Below are 28,000 nucleotides of genomic sequence, written 5' to 3'. Positions count from 1 at the left end.
ATCACACCACTCTGCTTGATGCAATATAGGCTTCTTTTATAGCCCTACCCCAAAAGCCAAACGCATCCAATCACACAAGCCAATCCATGGGTTTCTTCAGCTCTCCGGGTTTTCCAGCCTGCCTCTCTCTCGTCCCACTCACACTCTCTGTCAGAGCGCGGCGTTGACAGCCACTAGCCACTGAGCAACCCACTCTGTCGGGGTTTGTGTCTCCATGCAAGACTGTTGAAAAAAGAAGCTCTGACTCTCTCATTTTGTTTTATTTGCAAGGCAGGCAAAACAGCAAGCCCGTCCACGGCAAGAAAAGGCACAGAAGTGAAAAAAGCCTCTAAGTAATTTTCTAGACTCCTCACTGTCTCACAGCTCCCTGCACAATGTCTGGAGAGGACGCACCTGCCCAGCAGCAAAACGACGTGGACCAGAAGCAGGAGACCAAACCCGCCGAGGAGCCCAAAACCGAGCCGCCCAAGACGGAGTCTCCACCCGCCGGCGCCGCCGAGGCCGCGGCGACCCCCGAGAAGGTCCCCGAAGAGGAGACGTTCACCTACCGCGCCCTGGTGCTCACCGGCTACGGGGGCTATGATAAAGTCAAGCTGCAGGTGAAGAAGGGCAAGCCTGCGCTCAAGGCTGGCGAGGTCCTGGTCCGGGTAAAGGCTTGCGGGCTCAACTTCGCAGACTTGATGGCTCGACAGGGGCTGTACGACCGGCTGCCGTCCCCGCCGGTAACCCCAGGAATGGAGTGCTCCGGGGTGGTGGAGGCTGTAGGGGAAGAAGTGACGGACAGAAAAGTAAGCACATGCCACTGATAATTTTTCTTGAAGTCTAATTTTGGTGTTTTACTGTGTGTGTGTGTGTGTGTGTGTGTGTGTTTTATTGTTTAAGTGATGAATATTTGTCTCGTTTTTGGTTTTGCTGAACAGTCTACATCTGGATATGGGCGTGTCAGGCTTCGTTCGCTGCTCAGGGAGTGGTGGTATAGTGCTGCTACACTGTAGGCCTATTAAACAGTTTTTTGACTTAATTAATTGAATGATATTTGGTCAGGTGATTATAATACGTTTATAATAAATATTGGCCTTTAGTTTATGTGAGCTGCCATGGGTGTTCATCCATCCATTCATTCAATTGTACGTAGAAGCCTAAAGAGAAAGCACTAGTCTCAAAGTAGAAAGCAATAGCCCACAGTCTGTTAGTGTGTCCATGTTGTATTTCATCTCTGTGGAAGAAGCCCGAAGTGTGTAAATTACACGAGCTGAGCACAATGAAGCCAACAGCAGGCGTCGACCCTCTTGTCTCCCCGGTTTTCAAATTGCGCTGTCTCTGCGCACTTGAGCAACTTTAAGTAGCCTACAAAACAGCCGCTGCGAGATGGATTCGCTGTCCATACGCAACACGTGTGTGTCCAAAGTCTAAATAAACACATGCGAATTCGTGGGATGCTTTCTACCCTTGCAGCACCTACGCTGTAGCCTACTGCGTTTTGGTGTGTGCCAAGGCGCGGAGAGCTGCGTCAAGTAAATCAGAATGAGACCGGAAATTAGATTGCTCTGCCTTCAAAATTAAAGCTTTGAACAGTCACCCGAGAGTTTTCTTTTCCTTTTTATGGAGGCAAAAGACAATGAAAAAAATACTATGCAAGATATGAAAACCAGCGATCAATATGCTACGATTAGTAGGCTATGTAAAACATGTTGAATTATAATAGGCTGCCGCATATTGGATTTGTAGGTAACATTTGGTCATGCAGCACACATGTAGGTCTGCACTCGTCCTACTTAGGTCTTTATACAGTAAAAAAATAACATTTTGGATGAAAAACCGAGCTACCTTAGTTCAATTTTGTCCATCAGTTCTTCCGCAACTTGCAAAACGTTAATTAATAAGGAACTTTATTGTGGAGACGTTGTCCATATGCCACAATTATTAATATGGCTGACTTGACACCGGCGGCGGAGACCAGAGTCACCGACGCCTTTTGTTACCGGGAGCGACGGTGGCGCACAGACTCAACGTACGGAAAGGGCGAGGCGCGACGCATCAGACAGCGTGATGTGAGAAATATGACCACTCGCCTTCTTTGTCAACAGAGGACCTATCGCCTCTGTTGTGTTCAGAAGTGATTTACAGTCATCAATATATCAGGATTAAAGTTCAGACCCGCGCGCTCTCAGACAATGAAGCCAAGCCAATGAAACAATCATAGGCTAATTAATTCAGCATTGACTTTTCTTTAATGTTCAACCACAAGGCATGAAGTTGTGATTGATAGAGAATCATTTGTCGCTGTCTTACATTGCATGATGAGTCACAGGCCTATTTATCTGTCTCCTGGCTGCATGGCATCACCACTTTAACGCCTTTGTAGGCAATTAAAGCACAACGCCAAAATGTTACACATCAGCTGGCGATCAGGCCCACGTTGTTTGTTGTAAGAGCACCACATGTTCTCACGTCAGCCAGTTAATAACTGTGGATAAACTAACGCTGATCACATGTGTGATGCCAGTACAGATTCAGTGCATCTGGCTGGGAGTGGCACATATGTCTTTCAAATGCAAGTCCATATGGATGGTGAGTAATAGGAATATAATCGGTGATAGGTCAGCAGGTAGCTGCCAGACATCATAGAAGGTTAAGACACTTGTGTTTCTTGCGTTTCTTATATACTTTATAGCTTATTTCCACACTGTCAGTAATGTAGATTGGATTTAAAGGTCACGCTCTTCACACAACATGCACAAACGCACTGCTTGTCATCAAGGCCTCACACTAACTAACCCCACATCCCAGTGCAGCCCTTAGGTTATAGAATTAAGAGCCAATCTTCCTAATGGATGGAGATCTCTGAGATCTTTTGGCAGCTAACTCAGAGGGAATGTGCTGACCCTGATGGCACAGATTTTTTTGGGAGGCTCATCACTCACTGCAGCTCCATCTATCCTTCTGCCTTTCTATCTCTGTTCCCCCCCCCCCTCTCTCTCACACACACACACACACACACACACAAAGACATGCAATAATGGGTGTGTCTGATAGTCTGCTCCCCATACAGTTTACACAATGCTACAAACCCATTCATGACATTTAATTAGATAATGCAACATAAACATCAGTGGCTAAGTAAAGTGTGATTGATTTTTGTTTAATCTTTCCGACATTTCAGTATAGTGCTTTACATTATGTTCTCTAATGTAAGCTTTCCCACACAAATATATGAGGCATTTGAGAACTTTGGCTTTTTTTGTTAGATGAGAAATAACATGCTTATAGTTGTTAAAGGTGTTGAAAAAAATATTGTTTTGGTATCAAAACTCAGGTATTGTACCGGCACCAGTATAGAAACATTTCAACAACCATCCCTGGGTATGATGTTATTAAAATCCTTGTCTACCTCATGATGAGTTTAAAAATTTGCAAAGATGACAAAGGCAGCACTTGCACCATTGTTGCCCTCCAGCCTTCCTGTGTTTGGCTTGTTTATTGTTTTGCTGCTTGCTGGATCATGTGTTTTTCTATCTATGTATTATCCACTGCATGCCTCATACTGTATTTCAATAACTGCCACAAAACAAGCATCCCCTGAGGGGACAGTAGAGTCGAACGAAGCAATACTACAGTGCCCTCACCTGAAATGACCTAAGAGGGAGTGTGGAGAAAAGTGTAACAGTGAGTAAGCGAGGGAAGAGGGGAAATATCACAAATCACAAGCTCCCCTGACACCAAACATCAGCACTTTTTTTCTCCTGGCCTGCTTTTTTTCTTCATTTTTCATGCTCTCCTCAGTGAGTTTTGGTAGGATCTGACATATGTTCTCAATTACCTCCTTCTGGCCCACATTGTCATTCTGGTATTTCCTCCATCCCTCCTTCCCTGCCTCTATCGATCCCTCTTTCTTTTGTATAAGACGATACTGTCAGTGAATCCCTATCATGCTGCCTTCCCTTTATGTTACCATCCTCTTTACTTTCTGGGCATCTATACCTTGCTACCCATCCTGCTCTACATGTCCTTTTCACCATGATCACAACAGTGGGAACTTTCCCTCATACTGCTCGTGGCCAGTTGACAGTTTGCTATAAACTGCTGGCTTAAAAAAGAAAATCTGACGTTTTTGTTTTGTATTTTTTTTTCTCTTCAAGCTTGTCCAGTGTAAATTGTGGAAATTTCTGGAACTGAAAGAGTAGAATTGCAAAAGGCTTCAAATAATAATCAAGCTGCAAAAACAAGATGAGGAATAGTGATGTTTTGTTAGCATTATATGCTGCTTTGCATAATCAGAGGTGCAGTCAAGTGCAAAAATCAGCATGCAGGCCCTCCTGTCACAGATATTGCTGAATGTGAGCAGGGCGTGGTCTTTATCGTAACATCATACAAACCGTGTTAAAGCACAATAAAACCTACACTGACACCAGGGAGATATTATGTTTCCTTTTCATTACATTTACAGGAGCCACGCAGGCCGTGTGGGTCTTAAGACTTCATCTTTTGCCTCAACCTGACTCAGGAACAACGTATCAAAAATTTTGTTCATTCTTTTTTTTTTCTCTGATAATTTTTTGCTGAGATCAACAAAGCTCAAAGCCACCAAGCAGCTGACTTGGAGGCCTGCATACCCCAAAATTGAATCACCATCTGATTAAGTCCATTCATATACAGTTAACTGGAAGTGTCTTTGTTCAGCGCCCCCGCACTCCTGACCCCAGCTGTGAGTACATTTGATGCAGTGGCATGAAGGCTGAGAAAGGAAACGCAAGAAGTCTGTGCGTGTCTGTGTGTGTCACAGTGTGAAGATGTTGAAACACAACTGTCACAAGGCTCATTCTCTTGGCCTTGAATGTTCCTGCCCAGATTCTGTGACAGTAACTCACATGCTTTATGTAGGCGCAGAAGAATAGCTGCAGATGCATTTGAAGGCGATGTGTGAGTCATATTTGTGTGTGTTTCCTGTAAAAGCCTGCACTCCCCCGTCTATCGATTTGTGCCACACTGTACCCCTAATTAAACCAGCTAGGCTGATGAGTTTGAAGACTCAAAAAGGCAAATAAAATAACTGAGAGGTGGTGATGGGAGAGAACAAGTCAGCATGAATAACAAAGGGAAGGAAAGAGATGTAGCCCATGGCGAAAGTATAGTTTGAAAATAATCTAAATGACTCAAGCTCAGACAGAAAGATGCGGGTATGAAAAGAGAAAGAGAGAGGGAGATCTCTAATTGGAGTGGATAGACAGCGAGGCGCATGGCTCCCTCCAGACCATTAGAGAGGCCCGGGTGGAGAGAGTTTGTTCCCAGGAGGAGAGAGCTTGTCTTATGCTCAGCCATGGGGAAGAATCTGGCAGGGACTCTGATGAGTGGAGAGAGGCCAGGGGAGAAGATGGGCCCCATTGTCCTGTTGCGCTGATGAGGAAGGGGGGATACGGGACACTCCTCGCAAGAAAAAAGGAGGATGGTAAAGACAGAATGAGACAGTGAAGGATGCAGAAAAGGGGAGAGAAAAAGAAAGCATCAAAGAAGGCGGCAAGACCGAGACACAGACAGGATGAGACAAGGGACTGGAGAAGGGGAAGGAAGATGTTCTAAAGTTGTAAGAGGAAAAGGAGTCAGGAAGTGAAAGAGAAAGAAGGGAAGAGAAAAAGTGAGGAGAATGGAAACAGGTTGGGAGGGAGAGCTGTGTTGAGAGAGGTGGATAAGGGGGAGGAAGAAAACAGGAAGAGAGTTATAATGCTGCAGTCGTCTCTGTTTCCTGTGTCCCTTGAGTGGGCTCTCCTGATTGGTTAGCGAGGGCGCCGGGAGTAAGTTTATATCCAGGCACCTCTTTCTGGAAAGAGACTGTTGTGAATCGGAGAATCCTGCTTTGAGAAGGATAGTTTGGGAGCGTACAAAGAACTATTCTGACATTTCCAATATACTCAAACTTAATCTAAGAATCTGAATAAATATCTTACAAGATCTCTTGAAGCCACACTTTAAGCACATTAGCAGTGCTTGTTAATTCAGAGCAGAACTTCCTTTGTGTTTTTCATCAACTTCCAATACTTTTCTTCTTTTCCTCTCTGACAAACAGGGCTGTCAAAAGCTTGCAAGAAAACAAACCACACTTTTACATGCCCGAATGCAAAGAGCTCACCACTGCAAGCCACTGCATTAGAAATCGGAAAACAGCTGTCATATTTTGGCACCCATCCCGAAGCATCTAACCTGTTAAACAAAAAGAAAAAAAGAACCTCATCCCTTTTTTTTTAACCCACATTCCTCTACTGCTTCACTATTTTCCTCCATAAAGTCAATAGAGTTACTACACATACTGTGGTTTATCGCTTTCGTTGTTTGCTTCCACGCTTTAAGAGCAAACTCTTTGAGGTTTGGTGGACGAGGCGGCTGCATGTTTGCATGTCTGTCATTGTTGTAAGCAAAACAATAAACCACAATCATGCTATTCCTGCTGCACGGCTCGCATCATTCGTACTGCGCCAAAGAAACCGTGAGGCTGCAGATGGCAGGATGCTACAGACTCCTTCAGACTCTAGCAGGGAAACCTCCTGGACTACTGAACTACCAGTGGAACCTATTCAAACTCAAGAACTTAATTAATCAATTAAAATATTCCAGAACTTAGCTTCAATTTAATAAAAGTTATACTCCAATTTTGCCCAAATTGCTGTAATGCCTTGGAGATAATAGTATTGATGCCAAGATATGATTCCTTCTTCCTTAAACAAATAATTGTAGAAAGCAAAGATTTAGCTTTATAAGGCTTAGTAAGCTTCTTTGTGTTAAATGGTCCACGTAAATTTTAATAATAATTTCAAAACAGTCACAACTTTTCCGGTGCACAGTGGTTCCCAACCAGTTTTGTCAGACGTAACCCCACAGCCTTGTCAGATGAACTCAGTTACCCTTTCATTGACAACACCCATCGATGTTACAGATGTTTTCATTTAAAGTATCTATAATTTAACTGTTAATGCTATAAAAGTGAATATAATTGTGGATGTTCAAGTTTGCATTTGTATTACTCCCACTTGGAGTGGCAGAATCTTAATGATTAAACTATTTATCTATTACTTCACACTATTCAAACCATTTATCGGTTGTTTTAAGCTAACAATTTTAACTATATATCTATTATTTTATGCTAAATTCTTAAACAATTTATGCATGACTTTTTACTGTCTATTTATACCATTACTTTACCCTGTTTCAACCTTTTATCTATTACTTTACACTAACTTTTTAAACCAATCATGCATTACTTTTTGCTAACTAGTTAACCATTTATCTATTATTTTAAGATAACTATTTCCATTTATCCATCACCATTAGCTAACAAGTTCTCTTCTCTTCTTACATTTTAACTATTTTTCATGCACTCAGTTTGTATAATTTAATATGTGGAAATATTTTTTGATCAAAACAATTAAAAAAAAAAATCTAATTTTTTGACCTACTCCACTATCTTTCTGCGTTCCCCCAAGCAAATGTAAAGGTTGTAAGTACTCCTGGTTGAGAATCACTGCATTAGGTTAGGTTACAGCTGTAAATAGGTACAGACAGAGAGCCCTTTGTTTTACCTTCTATTCAGCGTATGTCTTCCTGTGCCTTCTTTTCCAGGTTGGTGATAAGGTGATGGTGCTGAACCGCTTTGGGCTGTGGCAGGAGGTGGCTGTGGTGCCAGCAAGCCACACCTTCCTCATCCCAGAGGGCATGAGCTTTGAGGAGGCAGCAGCCCTCCCTGTGAATTACATCACTGCCTATATGATGCTGTTTGACTTCGGCAACCTGCGACCCAACCAGAGCGTCCTCGTTCATGCTGCTGCAGGTACTGATACAAATACAAATAGAGAGAAGGATACACAGCATACATGCACATAAGATGCAAATGAACCCTTCTATTTTATGTCAATCTTAGGTAGGGAGTGGTTGCATCACTCTCCATGAAAGGTCATTTGTTTCAGTAATGGTTGAATTCATTATAAATTGGTTAATAATTCACTCACATACAAAAACAAACATCATTTTACCCTGTTTGCTGTAGTATGTCTGAATAACTGTCAGTGACATAAAGTTCCAATATAAATTTATGTTGTCATCCTGCAACTGAAAACCACATTTAATCAGTTTCATCTCAGTATGTATCAACCCAGTATTGCACTCTGTAGTTAGCAGCCACACGTCATGTTCATGCATTTCCTTTCTATATGAATTATGGCTGTTGGAGAAAGTCTGTTTATTGGTATGAGATATGGCTCAGTGTTTTGCACTCTCTACAGGACTGCACTAATACTGGAGCACCAGCCACCTGGACTGTGTGGTCAGAGTTCAGAGTGAGTGGGTGGGAGAAAGATGGGGATTGAGGGAGTAAAAGCACCTGTTTTGGGGTGTGATGCACCAAGCCTGAGAGCATTTGATTTTGCTGTGTATACACGATCCAGCCAGCTGGAGAGAATGGGAGTGCATAAGCCAAAATATATTGTCATCTCCCCGTTTCTCTCTCACTATCTGCCAGTGTACTGTGCTCTCACGTTTCCTCTTGTTCCCACTCTTTCTGTGCAGAGGGAGTCAGAAAGGCATCCCTCTGAATTCGGGACACTGTGTGGGTGTATATCACAAAGAGCAATAAGCACATAATGAATCCTGAGCCTGTTTTCTCTCTGGGAGACAAAAAAATGACATCCCAGGTGGTTGCATCCCTTGGCGTTAATACAATAAACCTAAAAATTAACGTGTCAGATTGTCATTAAACTGTATAGTTTCCCCAGAGCTGAATGACAGCTAACAGACTCATAGTTGTGGGATTGGTGGTCCACAGAGGAATCCCAAATGTTTGCATTCATCATATTATCCAGTCACTCATCCCTGTGAACACACATCTTGCCAGAGGTTTTCTGTGCAGAGTATGTTTGCTATAGGAGGAATGCTGTGGATGTGTGGTGTAAGACACTTTTCCCCACTGGTTTGGTCTAGGCGGCGTCTCTGGTTTCTCGAGGCAGGCTGCCAGTCTTGGCTCTCCAGCTGTCCGCACATCAGGATTGTAAAAGCACATTACTGAGGCTATGACAAAAACATTTGCTTAACAGTCAGCTTCACTGCACTCCGTCATTCTTTGCATGTGGAAAGCATTATTATACTGTATGATCTACAACACTGCTCTATTGAGACTTTTAAAGCTTGATTGTTTATAGCAGTGTACATGATAGTAGTACATTTTGTGAAAAGGGTGTTTTATCAATGTGAGAGATGTGCACTTCCCTCCTTTCAATGTGGGGCTGCATGGCTCACATGGTGAGTGTAGGTGGGGCGGCTCCTGAAAAAATGTTCTTGATAGATCAAAAATAAAAGTATGTGACAGGTCCAGAGCAAGAGCGAAAAAGAGGGAGAGAGAGATTAATAACATTATAATAACACACACGCGTTACTGTTTCATTTATTTATTTACTTTTATTTTTAATATTAATTTTTATATTTTATATACTTTTTACTATTATTTTTTATTAACACACACAAACACAGCTTTTACTGTTTTATTTACTTATTTAATGAAATGTATGAAATGAATTGTTCTTATGTAATCTATATGTAGCTTTGGCAATACTGTTGTTAGACATTCATGCCAATGAAGCTGATTTGAATTGAATTGAGTTGAGAGAAAGAGAGGGAGAGAGAGATTGTGTTGTCTATGTGTCGGTTCTCAAGTCAGACAGGGTGGTATATATTCCATACTAAATGTATTCCAATAGTGGAACTAGTTATTTTTTCAGTATTGTAACATGCAATGCATTGCTAAAATACAGATTAATCTATTTAATCTTTAGTCAGTCGGCAGAAATGTATGTACAATTACAATTGCAATTTTTAAAATCAATTAAGTCATTTATCAAGCAAAAATGCCAGACATTCACTAGTTTTAGCTTTTAAAATGTCAAGATTATCTGCTTTCTCTGTTTTATATCATTGTAATTTAAATATCTTTGGTTTTTCACTGTTGGTCAAACACAGCAAGATATCACCTTGGGCTCTTGGAAAATGTAAAGGACATTTATTTCAGTATTTTATGACATTTTACAGACCAAACAACCAGAAAAAATATTAACAAATTCATTGATAATAATGATGATGACAATATTAGCCCTGCAGCTCTCCATTTTTTTGGCTTAATATGAGGCAATGTTTACCTGCGACCCCTCTGTCTCACAAGACTTTGCAACTAATGACTGCATATAAAGTCATATATCGAACTAAACTGGTTTTGTGTGCCAGACATGCCACCACATTATTGCTAGATCAGCTAATGGTGTGCAAAGATAATATAGTGAGCCTTTACGTGGGTTTAACTGGGCCTATTTGCATATCCGAGGAGAAGCAGTGGTACAGAAGACAGACAGTGATTTGTTTTACACGCTCAGTTACAGGGTATATGGTTTGTTAATTATGATTTAAACCAGTGTTGCTTATATTGAAGGCTCGTATTTAAACAGCAGCTTCTTATCACAGCTGCCATAGACTCTGTGTTTGAGGAGCAATTTTCTTCTTCTGCTGTCATAAATCTTTTCATCTTTCTAGTAAATGCTTGAGGGGTTCATCCTCAGTTGAACCGTCTCATGATTGACCTGTTTATTCCCATAAGGATATAATCCACTGATTTAACCACATGTGGGAAACAATTGTCCTCCTTTCAATTACTTTTTGATCATTTTGTCTCAAAACCCCCTGAAACTTGCAGTTTAACAGATCATTATTTTTCTTAATGATATATAATATATTATTCTTATTATCATCTTCAACTGGAAACAGGGTGAAACATTTAGCCTGGCTCTGTACAAAGGTAACAAAATCTGACCAGGACCAGTTGACAGGCAACCAGCAGAGAATGCAGGACGGTACTGGTCAAGAAATAGCTTGGCACATAACCCCCGGTAAAATGATGACATGTCATTGTTTTGTACAGATTAAACAAATAAAATGAAAGTGTTAAATACCGGGCTTTAGAGGTGCCTTTGAACAGTCAGGCTAGCAGTTTCCTACTGATTCCAGTCTTTAAGTTAAGCGAACTGAGTGCTATCAGTCTTCTCCTCTAAAATAGACACTAAGTGTCATAGAGTTTTGGGTTAAATGTAAAACAGTTTTCATTGTAGAAAAAAAAACAGTAACTTGCTGATGCAAAACCCGAACAATGACATCTCTATAGCAAATAACCTGTTGAACTGTGAAGTAGGCCTTTACAGAGGAATGATGGGTATCCATCCTCTTGCCTTTTGCTTCTCCATTCTTATGTGTTTGCAGGCAATGCCACGTCAACTCAAGAGCTCTCATTAAAGAGCATAATTTCCTTAAAAGTTTGGTGACCTTTACCCATCACGATCAGGTGACCTGAGCATAACGCCTGACTGGTGCTTAGACTCTATCAGTCAGTCATGTCTTTATGTGTGTGTGTGTGTGTGTGTGTCTCAGCTGCCTCTCTCGTGGGTTCTCTCCTGTCCTCTCTCGCCAAACAATAGCTTGTTGTATTTCCTCCCATCGTGCCGCCCTTCTCCACCGCACTGCACATCTGCATCCTACGTTCTCCTCCTCCCCTCCGGCCCTCCGGCCCTCCGTAACCTCCGCTCCCTCTGCGTGACCTCCCCATATCCATGCTTAACTCCTCGTCATCGGGGAACGTGTGCACGTTTCCCCTTTTGTTTCCCCCAGAGGGCTTGGGCGGGGGGAAGTTCAGCGACTTTTGGATGTATCTCGTGGGTCTTCCACTGTGCCCAGCCAACAGCCTTTCCTCTGACCTCTCCCTGAACTGGTCATAATGTTTATGAACCCTGGCCAGCCACCAGTCACCACACCCACACTACACATTCCTGCATACATATGGGGCTCCGCTGCTTCTAATGATGACGTCCACCTCTCTTTTATTTATGAGTTCTCGAGTGACTGCAGGCCAACGTCAACTGTCATGCATTGTGTTGCAGATGTGGAATGCATAATATGAATTAGGTGGTGCTGCAAGAGCCTGTGTCATCAATATATCTGATGCTTTTGCTCCATGGCCTTAGCCACTTCCCCCTGCGTGTCAAGACTTTGTAACATTTTGGCGCCAATGCTGCCAAAGTTTGTGGTTTAATTCCAACTGGAGCTTCCCAAACTGTAGAAAAACGTACTCACTAATAGCATTGTAAGGTGCTTCAGTCTACTAAATAGCATATGTTATCGATCACCTCTTCTCATAAAGTTCAACAGCCGTGTGTTTGAGGTTTGTGTGTTAGATTCCACACATCCTCTCAGCCTTGTTTAAGATGGCCGTTATTAAACTTTTTATTTTTCCAACCAGCCAATTATGGTGGCTTCCATACTTTGCAGCTGCTTCTCGCTGGAGTATCTGTGTATAGGATCGGGTTACACCAGGTTGCACTGAGGATAATATGGAAGCACTTGATATGAGAAGCTTCCAGCTGCATGCATGTGCAGTACAACCTCGAGAGGGATGGGGGACAGCAGTCACAGCTGAGTTAAATCCTTGTTAATGGTATTCTATTGCATTGAGCTGCTGGTTCTGGAAGTAATTTTTACCATTGTAAATTCCTGTTGGAACATTTTCTTTTAATGATACCCTCATTGTTCAGCATTCAAACATCGAAACAAGGTACTCTCCTGGATAAAAACTTTTTATCGTATACATTTCTTATGCTTTCCACAAGCAGAATATCCTACATGTTTAAGCTTTGGAAGTGCTCTAGTTGTCATGTAACATTGTCTATGCAAAGCAGGAACAGTACTTTAACTTCTGGAACAAAACTACTTTGTAACTGTTAGCTGTGGTTGACAAGGAAGGTGAGTTTCTGGCTTTAAACGTCTCTGTACAGTCATCTCAGAAGAGTGTATTGTTGTTATAAGTGCACTGTAAATGCTTAAAGCAAGTGGAACAGGTGGCTGGATCTCTTGGGTTTGCTGAATGAGAATCCCCATCCTGGTGTAGATCTTCATGACTGCTGTCAGACCTGCAGGCAGGGCCTCAGGCTTATGAGGCCTCTGTGTACAGCTGTTTGCAGATGGGATTGAAAAATGAGAAGCAAAAATGTTTTGAGAGGTTGGATGATTGCAAGAAGCTATAAGGAAAGAAATCCCCCCAGATTATTGCTCTCATTCATTATTTACCAGCTAACAAAGTCCCTAGCTATTTCTTTTAGCTCTAGTGTAGTTACATCTCTCAATTTCATAGACCCATTGTTCCTGGGAGCCATGATAAAAGTCTAATGTGCCTTGAAAATGTTTTTTTCTCCTCTCCTCCTGGTCTGTCTGCTCGGGAGGTCTTACCCTAGTTTAGAGAATGCTAATTCAGTCTGACCACTAAGCAGGAGTCTGGGCTGCGTGGTTGAACCGTCTCTGTGTTCCCCAGGCCTGGCATCGCCGGCGGCAGATCAGCTGCACTGATAGGAGAGGGAAACCAGGGCAACCTCCAACCTAACCCACCAATCACAACGCTCGCTCGCGCTCTCATTGCTGCAACCGTTGACAAATGACCCCATCCACCCACCACCACCCTAACCACTACATACAGTCGCAGGTGTATGTGAAACCTGTGTCAGGACACCTGTGTGTGTGTTTGTGTATGTGTGTGTGTGTGTGTGTGTGTGTGTGTGTGTCTGTGTGTTTGAATTTGCAGCATAACAGGATGAGAGTGCACCAGCTTGTGTTTCATTTTGCAAAATGAGGAAAGAAAGTGGTTTATGTTTGTGTCCAACATAGATTCATTATTATGTGTATTTCTGCATGCTGTGTGTGTGTGTGTGTTAGATAGAAGTGTGAGAATCCTTACTCAGGAAATTACAGGGACCACCTTCACACAGGAGCAAAGGATATTTTTTTTTATTCATTCACACAGTAACTAAAAATGAGCTTCCTCTGTGTTGCACAGAGAGAAAATCACCATCAGAGAGAAAAAATTAAACTTCTCTTTAAGCCCACAGTGTGTGTGCACATACACACACTTACAGTCATCCCAGAAAAACACAGAGATTACATAATATAGAGTAATACCAGTAAAATAAGAGTACACGTTCTCAAACAGCCAACCACAGCTCCTATCATCATTACAAAACTGAACTATGTTATAGAGCTGCAGAGAGTAGCAATAAAAAGTTCATTTATTTGGTTCAGCTTGTTGATGCTGTAACACAGCCACAGCGATTTTGGGTAAAAAGAGATGCTTGGGTCCGCGTCTGTATTTCATTCTTTGTCAGCCACTACCACCACGAGCTAATGATAGGTTAAGAAAGATGAGAGTCCTTCAGGAAATGTGGAAATAAATGCAGAAGAAATCACACAAGAAAACAACACAGAGCTCAGAGGCAAGGGACCAGTCATCTCTCTGGTGTTGACAGTAGCCATATGGCCACCACCCGTCCCCCGACTAACACCTGAGATTATTGCCTGGCTCACACAATTGACAAATGCAGTGATGTGAGATCATTTTCATTTAGATAAGAAATATGAGCTGTCAGTGAGCATGCAGCTTGAGAATAGATTGACAGATGTATTAATCAGGACGAGAGAGACATGGTATTCGTCTTATTATTTTTTTGATAAATCTGAAAAACATTTCTGATGTCCCAACCCACTGCTGCTGTTGAACTCTGGGTGTGGAGCAATAACAGTGGCCTCAGTGTCAATCTGGATTCCACTGTGTTTTGGGGAAAATTCCTCTTCACTCCTAACAGTCATGTTTTGGAAGCCAAGTGCAATTTGTGCCAAATGCGAGTACGTAAGGATTCAGGGGAAGACAAAACCCTACTGTGTATCCTGTTTCTCCAGAGAGAGAAACAACATAGATAGGTGGACGCTTTTTGACTTTCCTAATTTCCAAGTGTAAACAATTCTATTGAATCTTGAGGAGAACAAATGAAATTAGCTGCAAGAATTTGCTTAAGCTGCTTTCTCTTCCCCAAGCAATTGGTAAGTGTTTGTGGATGTTCTTAAATCACACTCAGCCCCTGCCAAGAGAGATGATTCTAGTCTAGTAGAAGTAGAAATATAGAGAGAAACTATGAATCAGGAAACCAAGAACACAATGGGAACTGAAGCACTGGGTTAATGAAAGGTTAATATTTTTAATCTCTGTGCATATTTGTGAAGATTAGCTCTTACCAGCAGCCATTCAGGACTGTTCAAGGCCGCAGCCCCATTCCTCACTCCTCTGTGATCTTTGTATATATGTATGGATGTGTGTGTGTGTGTGTTTGTGTGTATGTGCGTGTGTGCGCGTGTGTGTGAAGTAAGGTGGGGAGCAGTAAGGGGTTCTTGGCACGGCTCAGCAGTCTTGTGACGGCTGATCAGGAGTTTGTTCTCAGGGGATTCAGAAACAGGTACCTTCTTCCTCCCTGGGCAGCAAATTTCTTTAACCAGGAATAAATTTATACACACAAAAATAAAGAGAAAGAAAAATATCTGATTATATAAAGAGATGGTTTTCTACTGTTTTAAGGTCTGATTGGAAAGTAACTATTTGTTACTTGAAGTTAAAAAAAAAAGCAATATGAGAAGAATAATTTTAGCATGAACCGTTTTCCCCATTGTTCACTGACTACATAAAGCAGAAACAGAAGGGGAACCACTGTGTTTATGACAGCAGTGTTAGTTAAATATTAATATGTGAGTGCCTGGCTGTAAGTACGTGGGATTAATGGATGCATCATCCTGTTGGACACTTTTTCACACCTGTATGTGAAGGCTGCTACTATATGAAAGAGATATTTAGTAACAGCTCTTAACCCCCAACCAGACAATACTTTTTCAACATTGTTTCACTTTTTTTTATCTTCCCTTCTGCCTCACATACAATAGCTCATGTACTTGTGTAAAAACCCATGAGTCCAAGGCAAACAGATGCTTGTATGTGTCAAACTATAAGCACATGATAGGTACATTTCTTATCATATGTCACTGTATAGCATAACTCCACTGCCCTTTAATTTGTCTATAAATGGCTCCTGAAAAACCTTGACACATACTTACATGCGGCTGGCTTTCCAAGGTTTGGTGGCTACTTAAAGGAAGGCATCACTCAGTTGTCAAATATAAACTGATGACAAACTTGTGATTGCCATCAAACTGTCTTATGTGCGAATCCCTTATATGCCCAAAGGAAGAGCAGTCAATGAAACAAAATGGCTCCCTTTGCTCAGTCATTGCCGGTAATTTGGCCAAGGTTTCCTTGGCAACACAAACTTGGTTTCTCACTGAGGACAAGGAGAGATGGTGCTGTTATAACGCAGCCGCAACAACACACACATCCAACAGCAACAGCCTTGATTTTGTTTTCTCATCCATTCTCCCTTCAGTGTCAGCAGGCGTGATCATAGTAGTGCAGAGCAGTCGATTCATCTCACATGGCCCTCAGATGAGAACCACAGATCAGAAATGTTATTTTTTTTGTCTTTACGCTGAAATTATGGAGGAGGGGTTGTAATCAAATTATTTTTCTTGCCTTTTCTGTAACAAAGGCTCCCTAAATGAATTTTTTTTCACTGTCATGCTGACCGATTCCTGGTCAGAAATTAATAAAGAGGATCATTTGTTTTGGCATTAATCTTGTCCCCACATCTCATTTTTTGGCCAGTGTCAGTGCTGTTTTTATGTGATAGTGCTGCCTCAGAGACTAACTTCCAGGATGTCATTGAGGAAATTGTGCTATTCGACTGGTTCACTGGATCAGAATCATTTTTATACTGAGATGAAGGAACCAGACGTGCATTAGTGTCATCTAATGCATGTGCATGTTCTACCCATACAAAATATATAAACCATAATTCTGATATTCAGATATTTAGAAGATATACATGATCAAACATAATAAAATAAATTAACTAATTAAATTACTTACTGGTCCTGTTACATTGAGTATGCAGAACAGACTATAGAATAATTTACCAGATAAAATAAGTGTACCTTTATGGTTTGGGAACATTCTCCTACATCTTTAGCTAAATGCTCCATTTAAAACCAAATTGTGTGTGTTTTTTTATTAATTTATAAGGATTATGAAAGAAACATCTTTATTGATTTTACATGATATAATCAGAAATGTACTAGATTAAAAAAAGCATCCTCTTTGGTTACTTTTGCACAACTCTAATCAAATGTGCATAAGCCTTCTCGTGCATGTGCCTGCTTCCTGGCTTTCTGATTATCTTACAGGGTGTGCACATTAAATGTTTGGGTTTGGTTGCCTATGTAAGCAAGCAAATCACAATTTCATGATTCATTTAATCCAAACCAATCCATCATTAAAAATTGATGTAAATGCATGTGTTGCTTTGTGTTGCTTTATTCTCTGTTATCAGATAAGACGTGCTCTTTACTTGGTCAGGCATAGATGACCTTTATGGATGCCTTTCAGTTCAAGTCCTCAAGTCAGCCTCCATTGCAAACAAGCCACTGCTTATCAGTAACCTATTTCTTCTTGCTCTGGCTGCCTTAGCAAACATTGGCTGAGGCATTTGCCACAATTATGTACACACTTTCAAATACAGTGAACACAAATAGATATCAGAAACATCTACCAAAACACACAGTCTCACAGCACTTTGTCTTTTAAAGTTATCTTGGACAAAGTAGCACATTTTATTTTTCAGCTGAAGCTGTGTTTATGTAATTTGCAATAGAATGTCATCCAGCTCTCCTTTCCTAACAAACAGATACCTCAGCTACATTTTTGTCCTGTGGAACTTAAGACAGATTGTCTTAAATAAGGGAACCAAAAAATAAGAAGCATCACTGTGTGTGAGTGTCTATTTTCCCCAGGCCAGACAGGGTAATGTGATTGTGTTTAATGCGCTCTTTACATAACCTTGAGCAAAACACATCCACACTGTTATTGACTGGCTTGTTTGGGACAATAATGCAAATCACATTTACCTTCCATAGAAAATACGTGTGGATTGTGAATTCTTGGGTGCCTTCAGCAACTGTTCTGTTCAGCTGAGTTTCATGTAGGTCTTTGTGTTTCCTTGAACAACCATACAGAGTTAAGCTTGAATCTTTGTCAGTTGTCTTTGTAGCAGAATCCATCACAGGTCATTTCCTGAAATATATTTTTTTTCACGAAATTACAAATATTTATTAACTCTGCCATCTTCCTTCAGGTGGTGTGGGCATTGCTGCCACTCAGCTGTGCAAGACAGTGAAGGATGTGACTGTGTTCGGCACGGCATCAGCCAGCAAGCACGAGACTATCAGCGAGGGCGGAGTCACACATCCCATCGACTATCGCACCAAGGACTATGTGGAGGAAGTTCGCAAGATCAGTCCGAAAGGTGAGAAACTTGGCCATCTGCACTGGGTTAAGTGCTTTAAATTTAGAGTTGGTGTGTGCAGGGATTGGGAATAACGTTAAACAAGTGATCTACTGAATTATCTTTAATCAAGGTTTCTGCATGTTTCACTGAGGTTGTTTCATAAAGCAAATAGTCCAGATCGATATATTCCCACTGGTACAAAGCAATACTGTCTGACTGCAGAATTAGTGGCTCAGTGCTGAACAAACAGCAGAGAGTGAGATGATACAGTTTCATACACTTTGGGTTTTTTTTGCTCATGACACAATTCTCAGCAGAGCTGGCTGCCATGTACGCTAGACTGATAGCATGTAGGGAGTCATTTTTCACTAAGCAGTGAGGGATTTCCATCCCTATCAATAATGCATCCAAAGAGTTTTATGTAGACGTGGCCTCGCTAAGAGGGGCACACAAAATGCTACTTTTCAGCAAAACGTCCAGTTCCTGTTTTTTTTCTTTTGCATGCTGCTGTGTTCCTAGCAGCAGGATGGAGACTGTTATTATGCTGGAAGCTCATTTCATAGTCCCCTCTCCAGCCAGTCTCTGTTCTTTGTAGCATGGAGTGAGACAGATAGACATTACAGAGGCAGATAGGAAGACAGCGAGAACTGACACTTTGGACAGAATGTATCTAATTAGAAGGCTGGATCAATGTGAAGCCCTGCTCGCTACCTCTCCCTCTGTCTTTGGATCTCTGTCAATTCATCTGTGCTGTGGTCAAGGCATGGTCCTGCTGTGAGCCTCCCACGGTCAATAGAATCAGGGTTTAACAGAGCAAGGAGGGGTAGCCCAATTTGAGGAGTTCCCTCTGGCACAAAGAACATCATTAAGGCTGAGCCTACATGGCCACATTAATAAGCCACAGAGAAACCTTCATAGTTGGGTTGCCATGCTTTACCATGTGTTTAGACATTAATTTGATATCCTCTCCACCTAGGAATGAAATGGACAACAAGACAGGGACATTTTATTCCTCTTGTCTTATCAGTGACAAGAATGAGAAAACATAAAACAAGCAGGATCTCACCCCACTCTCCTCCTCTCCTCTATTGGCATATGTATGGGTTCCTCTTCGTGTAAACATGGCACAACTTGGCTACATTCTCTACTCCTAGTGAACTCTGCCATGCGGAGGGGGCTGCTGAGGAGACTTGGCAGGCTGCTCTCACTGAATACACACCAGTGATAACTGTCCCTTTCTTCTCTTTTGTGCTCCAGGGCTGGACATAATACTGGACTCTCTTGGAGGATCAGACACCCATAAGGCCTACAACCTGCTGAAGCCTATGGGCAAACTTATCACCTATGGTAAGTAGTAAAAAATATAGAGTCAAGTTTGGAGGAGCTTTATTTGAATCCTCAGTGATCCTCCAGGAGCTCGTGAGGAAGTAATAGGAAAGAGTTAATGCAAACAGATTTGGTTAAAATGGTAAATCTGGATGAACACCCACCTTTTATCACTTTTATAATAATCAGATTCAGAACCACTTTTATGAGCGTTAAGTCAAATAAAGATGAAGCCTCAATCTCCTCTCCCTCAAGCTTCTCCATTTTTTTCATTTTTAAATTTACCAGAACTTCTTTTGTAATGTCTAAAACCAAACTATTTTGTTATTAAGCTTGTTGGCAGAGCTGCACAGCATGGTAGGAAGCCCAAAGGTTACATATACTGTTAACTGCATGGCTAGCTACCTGCACCTGCTGACAGGAATACCCATGAACAGCGTATTCCTAAACGTGTTTTTACTCTTACTGAAACTCATTAGCAATATTATTATTCTGCGTAAGTTCACTAAATTGCATTTTTTTTCCTAAATATTAATCTACTTCATACAAAATATCAAAAAAGAAATCAAAAATCTCCCAGAGATCCTGGATTATCCTTGTTAAAGGGGATGTAATGTGTTTCAAAAGCATTTTTGATATTTGTTGAAATATTTACATCCTGACAGCAATCAATAAATCAAATGCTCTGAATTTTCTTTTATCCGGTATTTGTGGCTGTTGCAGGTCTGTAATAAGCCCAGCCTGGCAGGTCTCCCTGCCTGTCTACCTTCCTACCTGCGCGCACTCTGCCCATGCACTCATTGCGCATGAAAATGTATTTTGGTGGGGTGGCTTCTGAGGGAGGCCTGCGGGGAGGGGGTGGGATTTTTTCAGTTGGTTACTTCCAAAATCAAGCTGTCTCTTTCTCCAACGTTACCTTCCATAGCTTTAAGCAAATTAATACAGTACATGAAACAGGGTTTCCACACTTGCAACAGAATAAAGCTGCTTCCTGGTGGGCAGTGTGACCTCTCTGTAGAGATCCATGTCCTCACTGTGCTGTGTATCATCCGTGGGAGGCCTTTACGCTTGCTCTGTTACAATGCCAATCTGGAACCAGCATGCATGCAACAGTGGGCGGGGTCGGCATCCATGGAGAACAGGGCCTTGCCTTTGCATGCCACACAAAAACCCTGTACCCAGCATGGTGCCCCCCACCCTCGCCCATTCACCCTCTATCAACCCTAGAGAACCCACCCCCCCCAGCCTTACCCCACCCTCCCGGTCCCTCCGTGCTGGCTGCTCCTCTTCCAGCTTATCAGAAGTATGCATGGCGGAACAATGGGCGTTCTATCCACACGAAACCTGGAATGTGTCTGAATGTAGCAGGCCGGGTCCCTCTCTTCTCTCAGAGCTTGCTTTGTGTCCCCTGTTTCCCCCGAGAGAGAGAGAGACAGTGAGACCATAGGAGGCTGTGTGAGCTATGCCTCACAGAAGGACGGGTTAGGAAGGGGATGTGGTGAAAGTGAGAGCTGAAGTGCTTAAGAGGTTTTCATGGTCGAAGGCGTAGGTGAGGGTGTGAGGGGTAGAGCAAAAGAGAGGTGGAGCGAAGATTAAAAACCCTGATTAACAAATAGAAGCACCTGACAGGACTTAATGTTGATTTGACACGATGATAAATAATTAATCAGAATTTTTTTTGTCAATAATTGAAAAAAACTTTTATTTGAAATGATGAGACATCAACAGAGCCTAAGCCCATTTCTTGTGTTTTCCAACCAGTGAATTTTTTTTCCTGATTAATGACTTTAAAAATGTATGAAAATATCTGTCAGTTAAATAATTGAGTGATTGTTTCACAGCTAAAAGAGAGAAGTTGATAAGGTTGATGAGTACGGTCAGAGCAAAAGAGGAAAAGGGAGTAGGAGTGGGGGGCAGATCATTTGAAAGAGAATGGACCGGTCCTCTAAACAAAACATACACACACACACTCTCTCTTTTTTAGACTTTCTCTCCCTCCTTCTCTGTCAGGCTCTGCTAACATGCTGGCGGGCCAGAAGAAGAACCTGCTCGCTGTGGCTAAGAACTGGTACCATCAGTTCTCCATCCACACACTCAGCCTGATCCAGGGCAACAAGTCGGTGTGCGGCTTTCACCTGGGCTACCTGGATGGGGAGATGGAGCTCATCAGCCAGGCTATGAACTCCATTCTGAGTCTCTATAAGGAGGGCAAGATCAAGCCCCGCATCGACTCCACTTGGCACCTCGAGCAGGTTTGTGACTGTACACTGGAATTAACATGTTTCTTGTATGTTGATTGTCAGTGGATTGATTAGATTCTTTATTTGTGTTATTCAGTGTTTATCACATTATCTCATAATATTATTCATAAGTAGTTTTGGGAGATATGATGATATATACAGTGAGATGATATTTTGCTTTATAGTTTTACCAAGAAAGTGATCTGTTTAATGTCTCTGGTTGTATTATTGATGTCAGTGTTGCAAATCAGTGAGCGGGACTGCACTAGTGTAGCTATTTACAGGATTTGAACAATCAATGTGACGATAATTTCAGTATTTTTAAACCTGGGCCCTATTTTCACATAATTTAGTGTCAAAATTACTAGTAGGTACAAAAGGTTTTGGAATCCATGTAGTTGATGGCTTTAGCTGGCAGCCGCAAACGGGCTGCAATGGATGAACGTATTCCTTCGGGGAATTGCGCCCGTTAAAATTACGTCCACAATAGTGCTAGCCACTGACAGGCTCTGCCTGTTTGGAGGTGTCTAACAATATCATGGAAAGCATCCATATGAATGATCTCTGAAATCCTGCGAGAGGCGAGTTGTTGCAGGAAGACGACGGTGGAAACGTGAGTCAGAGTTTGTTGTTGAGAGGAATTTGTTATGTTGGAGTAACGTTAGGAAAAAAAGTCTTGCTAGCAGTTCCTCTGTGTACACAACAAACTCCTCTCCTTCGTTTCCACTGGCATTTCTTCTCACCTCTCACGGATTTCACAGTGAGAATTGTCCTTGAGTGAGACTTCCTATTAAAAACAAAGAGTGTCATATGTATCTTTATCTAAAGAAAATACTGAGATATTTCTTTTACCTGTATGTGTCTATTTAAACATTCGCTGTTTTCTTCCATGTTTCCTAGACTGAATCCATACTCAATGCTGTATTTCCATTAATCTGCCTTTGTATGTGGATTTCAGATCCATTTATGCCCAGTTGTTAATGTGACTAAAATCATCCTTGTGTCCCTCAGTCCAAATGTTCAAATGATTCATTGTGACCTGGGTGCATTTACACCTGAATTACATCTATTTTTACACCATGTGCTTACAACCCAGTCACCCAGAATTAATGCGAATGTCAGGTGGATTTGTGTGTGCGAGTTTTGCAGTGGCATCTGCAGGAGCTGGGTGTGGCTCAGATTCAACAAGGCTCAACATTCAACAGGCAAAGTTTGTCCACAAGAAGCCCTGTGTCTCGGTCATAACTCACTCAGCCAGACAGAGTCAGATTGTTGCTGACAAAATTAACACTGCTAACAGATATGAATAGAGAGTGTGAAAAACACTGAGAGAAAGAGGGAGTCAGAGGCTGACATCTTCTGTTGTCAAAGTCGAAGCTGGTCAGTATTTTGGCCTGTGTGACTGCGGCCAGAGAGAAACACCCGCTGTCTTTCTCCGCCATCTGACGCCCTTTCTCTGCCTCTCCATCTGTCTGCTCTTTATATCAGACTCTTTCTCTTTCTCTCTGTCTTTAGGTTATTGACTCCCTCTCTGTCTCTCTCCATCTCGCTGTATTCTCTCCTTCTCCCTCCTCACAGTGTCTTTTTTTGCTTTTTCTCTCCTGTTGCTATGGTGACATCCTTTAGTCAGTGAGTGCGTCGGTCTCAGGGAGGGGCACTGATGTATGAGAAAGAGACATGAAAGGAGCGTGGAAAAAAAGAGGAGAGAAGAATGTATATCTCAGTCTGTCTGGAAGCGATCGGGCGTGTAAAGTGTATGTCTGCAAACACTGATGGTCGTAGCAGCATCAAAGACACAAAGCTGTTGGGCGATAGCTCATCTGATAAATGATCAATTATTACGAGCTGACTACAAATGCCACGCCCTGACCCTATCCATCATAGCCGTCCATTGTCACTTATTTGGTCCGATAATCAATGAACATACTTGAACAATGTTTGAAAATAAGCATTACCCCTCCCTCCCATGGTTTCTCTGGATTAATATCTACATCTGCACTGATACCCAGAGGATAATGGCCATGTCTGTAGCCGCAAATAGCACACTCCAGTCCGAGATGCCCGGGAGCCAGAGAGGTTGACAGATCTCAGAGAGTGAAGGGTGGAAGTGGGTGGAGTCATCAAAAGAGCCTCGGTCGCTCTCACTGTGACTTTCATTCACATTGAAGATGATTCTTATAATTCCCGGACTCACCCCTCCCTCCCTTTCAGTTTCAGCGAGGAGTGTTCCTCATCTGAAGGACACCAGTTGCCCCCACACCACCACCACCACCCCCTGAACTCCCACACTCTCCCTCTTATCCATGTGTCTGAGTCGTCAGGGCCACGTTTCAGCCAGGCTTTACGTTGCTAGGAGATGGCCCTGTTGCTGTGGCATTTGTCGTTAGGTGGTCTGCCTGCCTTGCACGAAGAGAGGGATCGGAAGAGGGAGGGCGGGCGGGGGAAGCGATGGAGGCAGGAACAAGACAGTGGACAGAGCTCTGTGGTCAAGAAGCGGGTGGGGTTGTGTGGCTGGGATTCTCCAATATCGTCGTTATAACTGATAGTCTGTGGGGTCAAGTTGGTCGATCCATCAGTGGATGGGGGTTTGGCTGTATGTCCCAAAAAGTAAGATGATTTAATAGCTCCATTAAATTGAGCTATGTTACAACCAAAACGTGTTTTAGTTCGACAGACTAAAGAAAAGACTATGTACAAAGAGCTTCCATGATCAGCAATAGATTAACTACTTCTAAATTTACCACTTTTATGCAACATTACGTAAGATTTGTGTGATTTATCACCCTTACTGAGTGTAACAGCTGTACACATGCATTTGTGTATGCATTTGTTATAATTACATTACTTCAAAAAAAGTAGCAAGTTGACAATTTTGCTAACACAGCCAAACATCAAGCAGGTGTGACAACACAAGACATAGCAGTATTACTTACTAGTCCAATAGAAAGAAGGCCAGCTCGGCGTCTGTCTTGCAGCCTGTTATTTCACAAAGCTCTCACCAATGTCTGGAGACCATTTGCATGGTCTCTCTCTTTTTCTCTTCTTAGCTTCCTCCGTCAACGTCCTATTCAGTCTCTTTGCCTCTGCCATAAGCTATTGTTATGTCCATGGAGGCTGCCGAGCCTAGTTATTGTTACCCTCTCACCTGGTTCCCGCTTGACCGGCACCGCTCTCCACCAGCAGCAGCATAATGTGGCTGGAAAGTTGGGTGGCAATATACCCAAATAGGCTAGACAGCAACCGACACAAGAACACTTACAGTAGCGTCACCGATGTCCAAGTGTGGTATCTAGTCAATTTGTTAACATCAACTCGAGATTTATAGCTTTTCAGCCAGAGGTTTTACAGAGGTTTCAAACCTCTGTAAAACCTCTGGCTGATTTTGCTCGAGTTGGCAGCTTTGCTAACACAGGCAAACATAAGCAAACACAATCAAGATAATATGTTATTACTTTCTAGTCCAACAGCAAGAGGCCAGCTCAGCATCTGTCTTGCATCGTTTCAGCTCTTTTAGCTCACGGCAACAAATAAAAGCCACTCCAATATTTACTCCTGTCCGGTCTCTTGCTAGGTCACTCTCTCTTTTGCTCTTTTTCGCTTCCTCCGACAGCGTCTTCGTCGGTCTCTTAGCAGCCTCTGCCATGATATCCACACTGAGAATACCGAGCTAGCTTCTTCTTGTAGAAGAGTCGTGTTTGTGCCGTTAATCATTACGCCGTTGTCGCGAAACGTTGTTTGTTGTTTGTGAACTTAAATGTTACATAATATAATAATAATAATAATAATAACCACTTCCCCCCCCTGCCCCGGAGTGGCAATGACAGACGACACCCTATTACAAATCAGTGGACAATCAAAATTATTTTTAAGCTGTTATTTTAAGATAAAATTACTACATATTGTTGCTTTAACCCAAGGGAGACATTCACATTTTTTAAATCTTAAAACAACACTCAAATGCCCATTTGTACATTGAAAAAGTTTTTGGTCGCTGTAATTGTTCCTCCTGTGCTTCTAAAGTTTAGCTGAGACTAATGACGCTTTAGTTTGATTTACACAAATATGTGAAACTTTTAGTGCAAAATCCCCTCTTTGTTTCCCTGGACATTGTTTCCTCACTGTCCTGCAATGGAGGGATAATAACACAAAGAGGGAACTATGTACTAAAAGTCTGTTATTTTGGAAGACAGCTGAAGCCTCATGTTATCTTAGGCTAAACTTTATACTGCATTTTTGCACAGAACAGGACGATGGATTTTATGTCCCAACACACTAGAATCGCATTAGGAAAGGATCTCTTTATGGGCAGTATGATGAGGAGGTACAACGTGCAATGACCAAAAACTATTTTATTGTAATGTGGGTTTGTGAGTGTTGCTTTGGGGCATACTTAAAAAAATGTGAACCTATCTTTTAATAATGAGACATAACACTGTCAGATAGCCATGGTTTATTGATTGAATTACCTGCAGAGGCCTCTACCATCAGTGGAAAAGAAGTGATTACAACGAAAATGAATACAATGAAAAGAAAGCATCACAACTTAATTTTACAAAAATTATGACATAATAGTTTTGATTAGATTTAAAGTCAAGCACTTACTAGAATTTACACCCGACCAAGACAAGGACGGAACCAAGGTCTCAGATTCGACATTACACTATTCATCATTCACTCTCCAGGGAATCTGCCTCATCCCCCCTCATTTCTGTCCATAAGTTTTAATGTAGAAATTATATAATTTTCTAATTAAAGTAAATGTGTTGTTCCATAGCATTGGGATATTAGACAAAATGATGCACGAAAAGAAAAATGTTCTGCTTCATGTGTGTATCTTTCACCTACTAAACATTTCATTATCTTTATACTTAAATTCTAATATCAAGAGTATCTGTTTACAGGACGTTATTTCCGTCATTTATTTTGTTATCCTTTTTTTCTTTGCATTTTGCTATTACAACAATTTATTTTCCCCTCAAAGGTTATTAAAGTCTCATCTAACAAATGTAGTTTCTCATATACTGCATATTAAAGTGATATTGGAGAAGCGCAGTCCTATAAAATTTGTTTCTAGGCTGTGGTATCAAAACAGAGACAAAGATTAAAGGCACAGGATGTGAGGAGGCTCGTATTGCTGGGGATGTGTGTCGGTGAAGGAGAAACTAGCTACTACTACTGCATACACTTAATGTATTTTTCTCAATGGCAGGTGTATTTAAAATCGTTTCTACCCTCTTTTCACCCCTCACTCTTTCATCTTGCCATATGTAACGGTTTTTGTCCTTCCATCTCACCTTCAGGTGGGCGATGCCATGAGAAAGATGCAGGAGAGGAACAACATTGGCAAAGTGATCCTCACCACAGAGCCAATGCCTGAGGAGGAGAAGAAGGAGGAGCCCAAGAAGGAGGACAAGAAAGAGGACAAGAAGAAGGATGACAAGAAGAAGGATGACAAGAAGAAGGACGATGGCAAGAAGGAGGAGAAGAAGGATGACAAGAAGAAAGAGGAGCCCAAGAAGGAGGAGAAGAAGGAGGAGGAGAAGAAGGAAGAGGTCAAGAAGGAAGAAAAGTGAGAGGGAGGGATGGATAGTCGAGCAGAGCACCAGGGAGTTTGTATCCTTGGAGCAGGGGTTGTGGTGTGGGATGGAGGGGTAGGGTGGGGTGGGGGGAAGGATGGAGATGGATGGGGAGGGATGGTGGGGTTGGAGGGTAGGCAAGATGGGAAGGTGTTAGAAGGGTACATTACAAAATTATCACACCGCTGTTGATCTTTCATCTCTTCCACCTCCCCCCAGCCTCGCCCTCTTTAGTCCACAATGGCAGTCATTACTCAGGCCTGGCTCCACCCACCTCCCCTCCCATCTCATCCCATTTTCTTGCCTTTAACTCTAAAAGAAAAATTCCAATCACTTGTAACACCTCGTAAGCTCCCGACTTATCCCTCTGCGTTATGAGATTGAGAAAACAAAAGTCACAACACGGGAAAGATTTTTCCTATTGGGAATGACAGAAACAAGAGAGCCGTGGAGGATTGTGGGTATGGTCCAGGCCTGGGGCAAATTACTGTTTCCTTGACAACCGCAACCCCCGCTCGCACTCCGGCCCCTCCCTCGACCCCAATGCCCCTCTGCACCTCAACTCCCACTGTGCTAAATTGTTCTG

At 42.1% G+C, this 28,000-nt stretch overlaps 1 protein-coding gene across 1 annotated transcript; it reads left to right on the top strand.

Annotated features, from left to right (window-relative positions):
* Positions 1-152: 152 nt before the first annotated feature.
* Positions 153-27,473, top strand: vat1 (vesicle amine transport 1). Its single transcript, XM_046031495.1, has 6 exons — positions 153-788; positions 7,609-7,816; positions 18,120-18,290; positions 19,530-19,619; positions 21,609-21,850; positions 27,139-27,473. Exons 1-6 carry the CDS (start codon positions 375-377, stop codon positions 27,409-27,411), a joined length of 1,398 nt encoding a protein of 465 aa, XP_045887451.1. The 5' UTR covers positions 153-374; the 3' UTR covers positions 27,412-27,473.
* Positions 27,474-28,000: the final 527 nt, after the last annotated feature.

The sequence above is a fragment of the Micropterus dolomieu genome, linkage group LG19, assembly GCF_021292245.1.
Source record: "Micropterus dolomieu isolate WLL.071019.BEF.003 ecotype Adirondacks linkage group LG19, ASM2129224v1, whole genome shotgun sequence".
Lineage (NCBI taxonomy): Eukaryota > Metazoa > Chordata > Actinopteri > Centrarchiformes > Centrarchidae > Micropterus > Micropterus dolomieu.
Note: the sequence above shows the minus strand (reverse complement) of the source record. Positions and strands in the feature narration are given on the sequence as shown.

Bases quoted from the DNA above. Each gene is read 5' to 3' on its own strand.
- vat1 (XM_046031495.1), top strand. From the start codon at position 375: ATGTCTGGAGAGGACGCACCTGCCCAGCAGCAAAACGACGTGGACCAG. The intron at 7,817-18,119 runs GTACTGATACAA...ATCTTCCTTCAG, and splicing joins CCTCGTTCATGCTGCTGCAG to GTGGTGTGGGCATTGCTGCC. The intron at 18,291-19,529 runs GTGAGAAACTTG...TTTGTGCTCCAG, and splicing joins TCGCAAGATCAGTCCGAAAG to GGCTGGACATAATACTGGAC.